At 47.0% G+C, this 14,018-nt stretch overlaps 1 protein-coding gene across 1 annotated transcript in view; it reads left to right on the plus strand.

Moving 5' to 3' along the window:
* The first annotated feature begins 4,439 nt into the window (after positions 1-4,439).
* The window catches only part of Ddo (D-aspartate oxidase), a 31,075-nt gene continuing 21,496 nt past the window's right edge, over positions 4,440-14,018 (plus strand). Inside the window, exons 1-2 of the mRNA XM_004660631.2 lie at positions 4,440-4,520; positions 6,618-6,793. Coding sequence (XP_004660688.2) covers positions 6,622-6,793 — 172 coding nt within the window. The 5' untranslated portion in view covers positions 4,440-4,520; positions 6,618-6,621. The remainder of the gene's footprint in view (positions 4,521-6,617; positions 6,794-14,018) is intronic.

The following is a 14,018-nucleotide window of genomic DNA, read 5'->3' on the forward strand; positions in this document are numbered from 1 at the left end:
GCAGGGAGTTCCTTGTTCCTTTGTAAAATGATATATGCAAAGTGATACTTAAAAATTCTTGCACATGAAGAGAATTTTTTTTTTCAAGGTAGTGTTTCACTGTAGCCCAGGCTGACCTGGAATTCACTATGGAGTCTCAGAGTGGCCTTGAACTCATGGCTATCGCCCTACCTGTGCCTTCCGAGTGCTGGGATTAAGGGTATGCACACACCTGGCTAAAGAGAATTAAAAAAAAATTTTTTTTTTATTGAGGTAGGTTCTCACTCTGTGGCCCAGGCTGACCTGGAACTCACTCTGTAGTCCTAGGTTGGCCTCAAACTCACAGCAATCCTCCTACCTCTGACTCCTGAGTGCTGGGATTAAAGGCTGGAATATTTTTTCTTTTTTTTTTTTTAAATTAAGTAGAAACTTGGACTATCTTCTTATTTAAGATTATGAGGGGCTGGAGAGATGGCTTAGACACAAAGCCTAAGAACCCAGGTTCGACTCCCAGAGCCCACATAAGCCCGATGTACAAGATGATACATGCACACAGGTGGTGCAGATGCACAAAATGGCACATGCGTCTGAAGTTCATTTGCAGTGGTGCAGGCCCTGGCATGCTAATTCTTTCTCTCTCATAAAAATAAAATGAAAAGGAAAAACAAAAAGCTTATGGAAGCCAAACTTTGGCAACTTCTTCCAGTGGAGTGTCTGGTGTTCATTGTTTTGTTTGAATTTTCCATAAGTCAGTAATGGTTTGCTATGTTTTAAGTACATGCATTTGTTTATAAATATTTATTTATTTCTGCAAGCATGCATGGCAGAGAGAGAGGGAGAAAGTGTATGTGGGTACACTAGGGCCTCCTGCTGATGCAAATGAACTCAGATGCACCAGTTTGTGCATCTGTCTTTACATGGGTACTGAGGAATCCAACCCAGGCCATCAGGCTTTTCCATACCTAAATAGGTTTTCTCATCAGTTTGCTGAGTGATTCTTTATTCGTGGTAGTTTGAATGTATGTCCCCCATAGACTCAGATATTTTATTAGCTTAGAACCCTGGTCTCCAGCTACCTGACTAGGGGTCCAGCCCTAAGGTGTCACTGGGGGCAGATGGGAATTCCAGCCCAAAGGTGTAAGAGAGCAGCCTGAGCTCTGGCAGAGGTCCTGCTGTGGGCTGCCCACCTTGTGCTTGTTGCTTTTGGTGTCTGCTGGTTGGAGATGGTTTCTCTGGGCTTGCATGTAGGGAAGCAGCTTTTTCTGTCACTGATGGAACTTCCCCCTGGATCTGTCAACTGACATAAACCCCGTCTTCCCCTAAGCTTTGCCTGGTTCGCATGTTCATGCCAGCAATGTGAAACAGACTGCAACGTTATCCAAGCCACATGGCCGCTGCTCTGTACGGAGAAAACAAAGGACCTTTTAGTTTTCTACAGCTCTTTCTCTGGCTTTCATCTCTAAGGTATCTCTTCTTTTTATTACTTTGCAGAGGGCCAGGAGGAGGAAGGAGCCATCTCCATTACTGTCCAAATGCAATCTTCCATCCTGGCTGGAATCCCAATTTCCCACATTGCTGCTGCACAAACCTCCCTTCTCTTCCCTCAGGTCACCCCCACTCTTCCCACAGGTAATCCCCACTCTTTCCTCAGGCAGTTCCCTCTCTCACTCCAGGTAGCTACTTCTTTTTCTTCAGCTTGCCCTCATTCTTTCCTCATGCAGTCCTCACTCTTTGTTTTGTTCACTGCGCATTGATACCATCTCCCCTCCTAAGATTTCTCCCCTTCCTCTTTGTTAATTCACGTCCCCTTCCCATCATTGGAGGTCTTCCTATGTCCCTTGCTAATTGTCCAGGGAAGGGACAAGGGGGACAGGTTGAGCTGACCCCCAATGATCCCTAATGAGGTAACCAATTATACCTATGGAACTAAGTCTCCATAAAAATCTAAAAAAATGGGGGCTGGAGAGATTATTCAGCAGTTAAGATGCTTGCCTGCGAAGCCTAGCGACCCATGTTCAATACCCCAGTGCCCACGTAAGCCAGAGGCACGAGGTGGTTCATGCATCTGGAGTTGGTTTGCAGTGGCTAGAGGCCCTGGCACGCCCATTCTCTCCCTTCCTTCTCTTTTTCTCTCTCTCCCTCTAACATAAGTAAATAAAATATAAAATCTTTTTAAAAATTTTAAATAAATTCAAAATGACACAGTTGGGGGAACCTCGAGATGGCTGAGTGCACGGAGGTTCCTGAAGGGTGACACCTTGGTCCCTGGGGCTGCTTCCCATGTGCCTTGTCCTGTGCGTCTCTTCCTTCTGGCTGCTCACACGTATCACTCACAATAAGCCAGTCAACGCCCATGAAGTGTTTCCGTGCTTGCCCCTGCTAGCAAACCTTGTCCCGTGCTCTCTTCCTTCTGGCCGTTCATGTGCATCCCTATAATAAACCCGCCAACACCAATAAAGCGCCTCTGCATTCTGTCATTCTAGCCAACTAACTGAACCCAAGGTGGGCATCGTGACTGTCCTGATTTGCAGCGGATAGGTCAGAAACACAGGATCCAACCGAGGTTCGCAACTGGCATCCGAAGTATGTGGAATTAAGACCCCTGACTGTGGAACTGGGTGCCAAGTCCAGGGAGAAAGTGTCAGAATTGCACTGAATCAGAGAACACTTGGCTTGGGTTGATTGCTGGGTGTGTGGAGAAATGACTCTAGAGAGCCTGTGTGAGAGAATGAACACAGAAAGAGAAAATACTGTTTTTTTCCACTTTGTTGACTCACCTTATAAAGAATTCTACACAGCTTAACCCATCAGAGGCTCACAACAACTTGTAAGGAAAAGCTTTCCCCCAACTTTCAGATGACTGAGAGGTGAGATGATTTGCTCGAGGTAAGACAGGATGTCTGCTTTGGTTGAGAGCTTAAGTCTTGGAGTCCGATACTCATATTGAATTTTTTTTTAGTTTAAAAACTTATTTATTTATTTGCAATGAGAGAGAGAGAGAGAGAATGGGCACACCAGAGCCTCCAGCCACTGCAAACGAATGCCAGATGTATGCGCCCCCTTGTGCATCTGGCTTATGTGGGTCCTGGGGAATTGAACCTGGGTCCTTTGGCTTCGCAGCAAGCACCTTAACTGCTAAGCTATTTCTCCAGCCCCTCAGACTGTATTTTATCCTGGGCCCTTTTTTATTGTTTTTGAGCTTCAGTTTATTCATCTGCAGAATGGGGAGAATATGTTTGTGCCTATTTCATAGGGTGACTGTATTCTATGGAATCATGCACATGGATAGTGATTAGTCTATATTAGTTTAAACATCACTATCATTACTGTGACATATCAAACTGCCTCCCTGTAGACAAACTTGACTTTACAGTGCCCAGTGCCTTGTACACAGTTAACCCTTAGCAAATACTAGCTCCTACTGTGGTTCTACCTTAAAGTATTTCTTTTTAAAAGTATTTTTATTTATTTACCTGAGAGAGAGGCAGAGTGAAAGAGGGTGAAAGATAGAGAGAGAGAGAGAGGGAGATAGATTGAGTATGGGTGGGCCAGGGTATCCTGCTACTGCAAATGAACTCCAGATACATGGGCCACTTTGTGCATCTGGCTTTATGTGGGTCCTGGAGAATGGAACCTGGGCCATCAGGCTTTGCAAACAAGTGCCTTTAACTGCTGAGTCATCTCCCCAACCTCCTAAATTATTTCTTTACAAAATTTATTTATTTGTTTGCAAGGAGAGAGAGAGTGAGAGAGAGAGAGAGGGAGAGAGAGAGAGATGGGCAGAGAGAATAGGTGTGCCAGGGCCTCCAGCTGCTGCAAACGAACTCTAGATGCATGCACCACGTTGTGCATTTGGCTTTACATGGGTACTAGCATATCAAACCTGGGTCAATAGGTTTTGCAGGCAAGTCCCTATGCCACTGAGCCATCTCTCCAGCCCTCCTAAATTATTTCTTGAATAAGTTTTCCAGCTGCCATCAGACTGTCACCTTTGCAATCATCAGCATTGTACCGCCCCATGCCTGGCTCACTCTACCCTCCGCTGCTGCCCAGCAGAGCCAGGCACCCCACGTGAGAGGGCGGACAACACCGGGCAGTGTAATGAGGTAATGAGCATTTGTTTCTCTCCAGAGTGTACTGGAAGCCGGACAAGCCACCCGTTAATTACTGCACATTCAAATCACCTGGAAAAGTTCCAGGCTGGCGGTGAGATAAAGGGCCTGGGAGTCAAAGAGAGGCTTGTGGTGGCGGTGAACCTGCCTCTAGGGACTGGGCACAAGCGCAGCTCCATGGAGCTCACAGGCTGAGGTCACGGGTTCCTCTCTCCTGGGGCGGAGGGGGGAGGGGGAGGGAGGGCATACAGTTGCACAGGCCAATGCAGAATAAGATTACAGGAAGCGTAACACATCCCCAATGGGAAGCAGTTTTGTTTCTCCACCCCTTTTCTCTCTCTTTCAAAGTACTAGGTCAAATGGTCTCTGAAAAACAAGTGTTGGTGCCAGAGCCTCCAGTAGGTTCCAAGGCTGTCTTCTCAGACTCAGGTACCCTCGAATCCTCCTGTTTCTGGCCCAGGGGTCATTCTGTCTGCACTCTGAGTTTGGGGGTGGGTCTTGGTGGGTTTGGAGACAGGGCTATTGACAGGCATGGACACATCCTGTCTTTCTGGCTCACTCCTTATCTGTCGGGCAGTTTGCTATTCTTAGCCACCGGTTGCTTTCTTTTTCACGTTAACTTGCAAGAACTGCGTTGAGAGAGTCACTGGAGGCCACTGCAAACCAGCGGAGCTAGTCAGGACGGAGGTGGCTGCCCGCCACTTCGGGGAAAGACAGGCGCAGCTCGGAGCCTCCAGCCTTCCCCACCTCACTACCCTGTGCTCCCCTTGTTTTCTTCTTTTCAAATATATGCTATTTATATTTATTTCCAATGAGAGAGAGAGAGAATGGGCACGCCAGGGCTTCTAGCTGCTGCAAATGAACTCCAGATGCGTGCACCACCTTGTGCGTCTGGCTTTATGTGGGGACTGGGGACTGGAACTGGGGTCGTTAGGCTTTGCAGGCAAACAACTGCTGAGCCGTCTCTACAGCGCCCCCTTGTTTTCTTTGACCCTCGAAATCCTTCTCAGCTCTCAGATGAACTACTAACCTTGAAGGTGCAAAAGTTGTTCCAGCTGTAGGCACAGCACACAGGAAGCCTCATGGGAAGGCATCAGGCAGTGAAAGACTTCTTCAGGGCTAGTGAGGAAGTAGAGACCAGCCACAGCCAGATCCTGTGATGTCTGCCGTGGTCCCTACGTCCTGGCCATTGCTCTGCATGAAGAAAGGCATTTTACCAAGGCCAGTTTATTTATTTATTTTAGTTTTTTTGTTTTGGTCTGACAGCTCAGTCAGCTGGTGTAGAACTAGAACTTTGCCCTAAAAGCAGGCAATGACTAACTGGAACAATTGTTATTTTCTTTCTCTCATTAGTTTGAACCTGAGCCAGATGGAAGGGGGAGTTAGACAGAGAGCAGATCTAGCAAGACAAGGACTCCAGTTCAGGCAGGGAGGTGACGGTACAACGGGTGCTGTAGATGCCTGCTGCCCGGGGTGAGGTTGGCAGCCTCTGCTATTCCCTAGCTCCCACATGGAGTATTAGTCCCAGAGAACCCAACATGGGCATCTGTCATCTATACACTCCCACAAGAGCCCCTTCAGCCTTGATGGGTCTCTCTCACTTACCACCTAAGGGAGCCAATAAGAATTCATCTGGTGTGCTGGGTGTGATGGCACACGACTTTAATCCCAGCACTGGGAGGCTAAGGTACAATGATCACCGTGAGTTTGAGACCACCCTGATACTGCATAGTGATTTCCAGGTTGGCCTGGGCTAGAGTGAGACCGTACCTTGAAAAAAAAAAGAATTCATCTGGACTGTTTTACAGATGAGGGTATCAAGAGTTGGAGGCACAGGCCGCTCCCTGAGGTTACAGAGCCAGCCCTGGCATGGCCTCCTCGAGCCCAGGTTTCCTTATGTTGAAAACATGCTGACCAAGGAGGTTGCTGCGGGCCCAGTGCTCTGTGTGAAAAGGGGACTGCACCAGTGACTGGGAAGGTGGGAGGGGAAAGCTGGTTTCCAGGGACCGTGGAAGAGGAGCCAAGTTCGGTTGCTCCAACTCTTGCTGCTGTTGTCATTGAAAATAAGTGCGCAGTGAGCAGAAGTCACACTGTGATCTGCTCGTGTGCACGGCCACTCTTCTGAGGGTTCTGGAAGTGGAGGCCAGAGCTTTGCTGCTCTCTGGGCCTTGCTTATCTCATCAACCTACCCTCGGGTGTGCCCAGGGGGACAAGGTTCAGAAGAGGGTACAGTGAGTAGAAATCTCCCCTCAAATTCAGACCTCTTTACTGATGGTGCCTGGGAAAGGCAACTCTGGGGTAATTTTGCGCTGATATAGCTAACTAAATGCTCACAGAGACTTTGCTGTTGAGAACATTGTTTCACAGGTAAGGAGTTTCAAGGGATGCCTGCTTTCTCCCACAAGAATCTCCTGCAGCAAAGCTCTTATCCTGAGTGGCTGTCCAACCTAAGGAAAAGTTTGTAGACATGCTCTGGAGGGAATAATACCCTCAACAAGGTGGGCAGCTTGGCTCTCCCTCCTGCAGGTCCATGGATGCCACACGGATTGCCGTTGTTGGAGCAGGTGTGGTCGGGATGTCCACTGCCATGTCCATAGCTTCTATGGTCCCCCGATGCTCTGTTACTGTCATCTCGGACAAGTTCACTCCCAATACCACCAGCGATGTGGCAGCCGGGATACTCATTCCCCAGGCTTATCCAGGTAAGCAGGATTTCAGCTCCCCTGTCAGGTACGGTAGATGTTAGAGTGACGCCAGCGGAATTCTGTCCATCAGGAAGCTGGCTGTGTGTGCCATTGTAATGTGCCATTTTCGCATGCTGTCAGTTCACCAGGCAGGAAGGACTCAGCTTCACCCAGGATGAGAGCCTCCTCCAAATCCCAGCAGCTTAGAGAACAAGTTTGTTCTTCACCCCGAATGTCGCCGAAGCCCCAGCAAGGATTCTACTCATCCATCAGGGACCTAAAGTGACAGTTCAGTCATCACTCCATTTGTCCTCAGTATCAAGCAAAGAAGAGCTTCCCAAGGGGCTCGTTTCATCTGGTTAACCCTGTAGCCAGGAAGTGACTTTCCATCATTCTGGGGACAGAGCTGGTCCATTGCTCTCAGGGGAAGGCCAGAAAGAGCAATTCTGAGAGGATCTAGGAGACGGACAGAACGAATATTCAGCGACAAGCTAGTATGAGCAGATGACACCAGTAATTACCAGCAAGTTATGGGCTGTTTGTCATGAGACTAAAATTCTCCAAAATGTGAAGCCAGTATAAAAGCAACAAGTCAGTATGTATGTCAGCCTGAAGACGCATCCATTGTTGAACATGTCTACATACCCTTTCCATTCTGCGTTCTTCATGTGAAATGGGAGGAGGAAATTATCACGAAGCAGGAAACAGATCCACTCTGTAGCTGATGAAATTCACGTTTGCTGTCTTCTCTTCCCCATTCCCATTCTCTCTCTCTCTCTTGCATGTGTAGTATGTGTGGTGGTGGTGGTGATGGTGTGTGTGTGTGTGTGTGTGTGCATGTAGTTCATGCATGGGTGTGTGCAGATGCGTGTGCCTCTGGGTGCATGGAGGCCAGAAGAGGATGTTGTGTGTCTTTCCACTAGCATTCATCTGTGTATTTCCTGGCGATGGAGTAGGTCTGGACAGGAAGCTGTGATTTTCATAATCCTGGGCAGTTCTTCCATCTTTGTTCTCCCCAGAACTAGGATTGTAGACATTGTGGCCACACCCAGCTCTTTGTGTGGGTCCTGGAGAATTGAACTCAGGTCATCTCATACCCTCTCTGGCCCTTAATGGCGGAGTCATCTCTCCAGCCACCCATTTTCTCTCTTTCTTGAATTTTAGTTTTTTGTATGTGTTTGAGTGTATGCAAGTGTACATGTGTGGTGCACGTGGAAGCCAGAAGACACTTCCGGTCTTGTTCCTGAAGGTGTCATTCACCTTTTTGAGGCTTTTTCTTTTCCTTAAAAAAATTTTTTTTTTTTGAGAGAGAGAGAAAGCAGGAGGGAGGGGAGAGAGAGAGAGAGAGAGAGACTGAGAGAGAGAGAGAGAGAGAGAGAGAGGGAGAGAGTACACCAGGACCTTCAGCCTGCTGCAAACAAACTCCAGGTGCTTACATCCCTTGGGCATATATGTGACATTGCACACTTGCATCACTGTGCATCTGGCTACATGGTACCTGGAGACTTGAACATGAGTTCTTAGGCTTCACAGGCAAGCACCTTAAGTGCTAAGCCATCTCTCCAGCCTTTTTTTGTTTGTTTGTTTTGTTTTGTTTTTCAAGGTAGGGTCTCACTCTAGCCCAGATTGACCTGGAATCCATTATGTAGTCTCAGGCTGGCTTTGAACTCACAGCGATCCTCCTACCTCTGCCTCTCAAGTGCTGGGATTAAAGGTGCCACCACACCTGGCTGTCATCTACCTTTTATTTTTTTATTAGAGAGTGACAGACATAGAGAGAAAGACAGATAGAGGGAGAGAGAGAGAATGGGTGCGCCAGGGCTTCCAGCCTCTGCAAACAAACTCCAGACGCGTGCGCCCCCTTGTGCATCTGGCTAACGTGAGACCTGGGGGAGCGAGCCTCGAACCGGGGTCCTTAGGCTTCCCAGGCAAGCGCTTAACCGCTAAGCCATCTCTCCAGCCCCCCCCTTTTTATTTCCTGTTTTTTGAGGTAGGTTCCCGCTGTAGCCCAGGCTAACCTGGAATGCAGAATGTAGTCTCACTCACGGCAATCCTCCTACCTGTGCCTCCCAAGTGCTAGGATTAAAGGTGTGCATCACCACGCCTGGCTCCCATCCATCTGCCTTTTTAAAGACAATTTCTCACTAGTCTGAGAGTTTTCAGAGTAGGCTAGACTGACTAACCAGAGAGCCCCAGGGATCCACTTGTCTCTGCATCTCCAGTGCTGGAATTGCAAGTACATGTCACCATGCCTGATGTTTTTATTAATTTCATTGGTTTATTTACAAGCATGTCTTGTATATGAGTTTGAGAGTCTGAACCATTCCTGAGAGTGTGCCTCTGAAACATTCTTCATGTCTGCCAAATGGATGAGTTAAGACATGCTTTTCTTCAGCATCTGGTGTCTTACTATAAAGACAGGTACAGCAAATCTGTCCAAGGTAGAGAGTCATCATGGCATGTAACCCCCACTTATTTTCCATCCAAAATGGCAGTGTCTTTCCCTGGACCCTTCTTGTAGTGGCCACAACAGACCACAGAGGTCATGACCCCTGGTCCAGCATGGCAGTGCTGGAAATTCTCATGTAAGGTACAGAGACGGAATGCGGAAGAAATGGCCGTATCACATCAGTCTCCTCTCCTCACCACCATCTACCTGACTGTCTTTTGAACGTAGATTCGGGGAATTGAACTCAGTTCCTCAAGCTTGCAAAGCCAGCAGTTTACTGACTGAGTTGGTTTCTTTGAACACGGGTGCTGCGTTTTACACAATCCTGGGCGATTCTCTGGTCTCTGCTGTCCACAGGACTGGGATTATAGATGTGTGTGGCCACACTCATGCATGCATGGTTTAGTCAGACACTTTACAAGATTGCTCACATAATTCATCATTGAGAATATGAAGGGTGGCCTGTCTTTTTAATATGGAAACTTGTTTTAAAAAATTTATTTGTTTATTTGTAAGAAAAAGAGAGAGAGAAGAGAGAAGAGAGAGAGAGAGAGTGTGTGTGTGTGTGTGTGTGTGTGTGTGTGTGTGTGTGTGCCAGGGCCTCTAGCCACTGCAAACGAACTCCAGACGCATGGGCCACCTTGTGTATAGTTGGTTTTATGTGGGGATTGTGGAATTGAACCTGGGTCCTTTGGCTTTGCCAGCAAGTACCTTAACTTCTAAGCTATCTTTCCAGCCCAAACCTCATGTTTTTCAATTCAAGAACAGTCCTTTTGAATTATTTCCTCCCCTGTGATGTTTCTGCCTTTCCTTCTGGAATTGGATTATTTGAGGCCTTCTAGACCAGGCCCCCAATTCTTTTAGCTTTTCTTTACCCCCCTCTGTTCCTCTCTGTAATTTACTTTCTGGGAGATTTTTCTCAATTTTTATTTATTTATTTATTTTTGTTTTTTTCAAGGTAGGGTCTCATTCTAGTCCAGGCTGACCTGAAATTCACTATGTAGTCTTAGGGTGGCCTCGAACTCATGGTGATATACCATCCTCTGCCTCCCTAGTGCTGGGATTAAAGGTGTGCGCCACCATGCCCGGCTGGATTTTTCTCAATTTTATCTTTTACCTTGCTACTGAACTTTTATTTCTACTATTACACTTTCCATGTTCCAAAGCTCCATTTTGTTCCATGAGTTTTCCATTTTATAGCATTCTATTAATTTAGTTTAATTTATTTATATCGCCACAGTATTTTTTACTTTTTCTGAAGATAGCAGCAATAGTTTTTAGAAGTTCTCTCTGAACACTTTCAGTTTTACTCCAAGTTACTTGTTTTGTTTGTTTGCTCTTCTCACTGTCGTGGTAGAGGTCTTTCAGGTCATGTAGGACCTGAAATGGCCGGTAGCAGTTTATGACCACATGCATGGAGTTTCTTGCCTGTGAGTCTCCCTGGTGTGAGACGGAAGGACCTTTCCTTGGGGAAGCTCTGATAGCATTACGCGTTAGTCTTTCTTCTTGGGCAGGCCATATTTTCCAGAGAACAGGCTTCCAGTCTCCTGACTGGAGAGGGTAAAGCTCCAGGTATCTGCATTCTAGAAGGTGAAGGGAGAAGAGGCTAGACCTTCCCATCCAGTTTGCTTGTCTTTTCTTTCCCCTCCTGGTTTTGACCATGGTATTCCTGCCTTGGCCCATGCCTGCAGTTTCCTAGCCTAATCATGTCTCACCTAGCAGCAAATCCATTCATGTCTCACCAGGGTGGGAAGACCCATGGCCTTGGTGCCACAGGCCAGGAACCTGGCTGTGTCAGTATGGGAAACTGTCACACTGCCTCACAGAAGACACGCACAGGCACCTGGTGCATCTGCAGGGTGCTCCTTCAACAAGGTGCCCGTCTTGTGACTGTTTCCCAGAATCCCTTACTTCCTCCAGGCCTAAGTGAGGGGTTCCTGAAGGCTGCCAGGCATCATGGACTCATCTTCAAGTGAGGTTGATCTGAGAGTTCATCTGAATCCTAGAGGCCTGAATGCTCTCTGGGCCACCTGTCCAGCTTCCTTCTCTCCGGTGCTGCTTGATGAAGACCCGATCTTCCCCCTGGACTTCTTCCCTAGGCACAGTTCAGACTAGTGCAGGTTATAAACACTTCTTGTTTACAAATGGCAATACCATGTGGGGCCATGCACACATCCTTGTGGGGATTTAATGAGTTAATATATCTACAACATTTAGAACAATGTCCGCACATAACCAGCTTTGTATCAGCATTTGATATTCTTTCTGCCCCTCTGTACTTAAACATGAATTAGGTCATCATGCTTTGTTCACCCCACTGCTGAATTGGAATTGTCTCTTGTTTTATGACTTCTACAACATGTGGACACTCAGCCAGCATTTTGCTTTAGAGGTTTGGGGTAGGGGTGGGGGAATGTATTTTAATGCATCTCTCCACATGGAGTAAGTCATTGGGGTCTAACCCATTGGAGGATTAGCATGATTTGGCAATTCGGTCTTTATTTCTAAGCCAGCCACCTGCCTGCAGTGTAGGAATATGGTGTCCTGTTCACACAGGCATAGGTTTAACGATGACAATGGGAAGCCTGTGGTAAGGCTGGGGAGATAGCTCAGTTGGTAAAGTCCTTGCTTACAAGGAGGAAGACCTGCACTCACATAAAGATACTGGGCATGGCTGTGCATGCCTGTATTGCCAGCACTGGTCCCTGGGGCTTGCTGGAGCAATCAGTCTACCTTAATTGGGGAGTTCCAGGTCAGTGAGAGAACTTGTCTCAAAAGAGCTGCATGCATTCCTGAGGTGTCACTTATGGTGACCTCTGGCCTTCATCTATACTCACACTCTCCTTGTGTGCACCTGTATATGCACACATGAACACACACACACACACACCAACAAATGCCTAAGAATTCTTTGATTGAATTAAGGTGACAATATTAGAATGTTTGACTCAGATCTTAAAACTGTTTTGTTACAAATCATGATATTCTTTAGGTTTCCATTTGGCTCTTATTGACTAACAGAAGACACCATGTTTACAGTCAGTGATGTTGCTGCACTTATGGAAGGCTTTTTTTAAAAAAATATTTTATTTACTTATTTATTTGACAGAGAAAGAGGGAGAGGGAGAGAGAGAATGGGTACGCCGGGCCCTCCAGCCACTGCTAACAAACTCCAGACGTGTGTACCCCCTTGGGCATCTGGCGAACATGGGTCCTAGGGAATCAAACCTGGGTCCTTTGGCTTTGCAGGCAAACACCTTAACCGCTAAGCCATTCGTCTAGCCCTGAGAGCTTTTCTTTTAACAGTCAAAATAATTCTACTTTTATTGTGTCAAAATTTACCAGCACCGATGTTTAATATTTGTTATTAAATGACAAACACCACCAAGTTGTTCATGATTTATTGGATTATCAGTATAGGGTTTCAACAGAACAAGATATTTACTGATTAGTAAGTTGATATCAAAACAAAACTGGCATATAAGGTCAATTTGGCACAGTATCATTTAATCCCATTAATTTGTCTGTATACTAGAGAGCTTTTCATATGTTAATCACTGATAAACATCCTCATGTGCATGTGTACCTGCACACACAGCCACTTGCACACACACATGAACACATACCACTGCATATACACACACACATTTTATTTATTTATTTTTAATATTTTCATTTATGAGAGAGAGGGGGAGAGAGAGAGAGAATATAGCTATGCCAGCGCCTCTAGCTGCTGCAAACGAATTCCAGAGGCATGAGCCGCTTTGTGCATCTGGCTTTATGTGGATACTGGGGAATCAGACCCCTGCCTGAAGGCTTTGCAAGCAAGTGCCTTTAACTGCTGAGCCATTTCCACAGTCCCGTGCTCACTTTCAAAGAAGAAATATTTACTGGCTCTATAATGAGTGAATTGTTTGAAAACCGAGCTGCTCACATGCCCTTAATGACAGGGGAGTTTTTTTCTGGGAAGCCGGATGTCTCCAAGGGTCTTTCCATCTACTCAGTGAAGTCCAAGGACACCTCTCACAGGGGAGCCCTCCAGACAGCCTCTTTGTCTTAGTTCCTGCATATTGTCTGTGGCTATTGGTAGAAGAACTACTGCTCCCTAGTCCCTGGCCCAACCCTGGCACACCCCCTTAAAGCCCTTCCACAGAAGTTACCCACAGCTAGCTGGCTTTGTCTGTGACCCTTGGTTGAGCTCACTTTCTGTGCCTGAATTGGATATTGTTATTTTGGCCCTCAAACCACTCCTCTGAATTCCTCACAGACAGACCTGGCACCATCCCAGTGGCTGGGTCTGTGTGCAACCCCTTCTGCTCTGGCAGTGATGCCTGGGGGATGGTGTGGTCCCTATATTCCCAGCTGACCCTGGCCCATGATGCCAGGATGGGGATGGGGAGGGTAACTGGGACCCTGGTAGGGAAATTGGCCTGCAGCACTCAAACGCACAATGCAGGCCTTCTTTCCTACATCAGGATGGTGACCCTTGACCTTTCTACAGTCCTGCAGCCTGCCCATCATATTTTCAACCTCCAGGAGAGGGACCCTCAGTTCTTTCTCCTATTATCTCAACTGTGTGGCCAAGCTGGATTCCCTAGCTGAACTCATTTCTGCTCAGGCTGGCTACAGACCCATCAAGCATCTTGGGAATACACATTGTACCAAAGACCTCCTAGCTGGCTCCCATGTCAGCTTTTGCCCTGCCTGGCCTGTTTCCCCTCCATCCATACATCTTTACACACGACTCAGGCACACAGCAGGCATCCAGATCAAAAACTCTGGTCTCTTGGGCTG

The sequence above is a fragment of the Jaculus jaculus genome, chromosome 7 (assembly GCF_020740685.1).
Source record: "Jaculus jaculus isolate mJacJac1 chromosome 7, mJacJac1.mat.Y.cur, whole genome shotgun sequence".
Lineage (NCBI taxonomy): Eukaryota > Metazoa > Chordata > Mammalia > Rodentia > Dipodidae > Jaculus > Jaculus jaculus.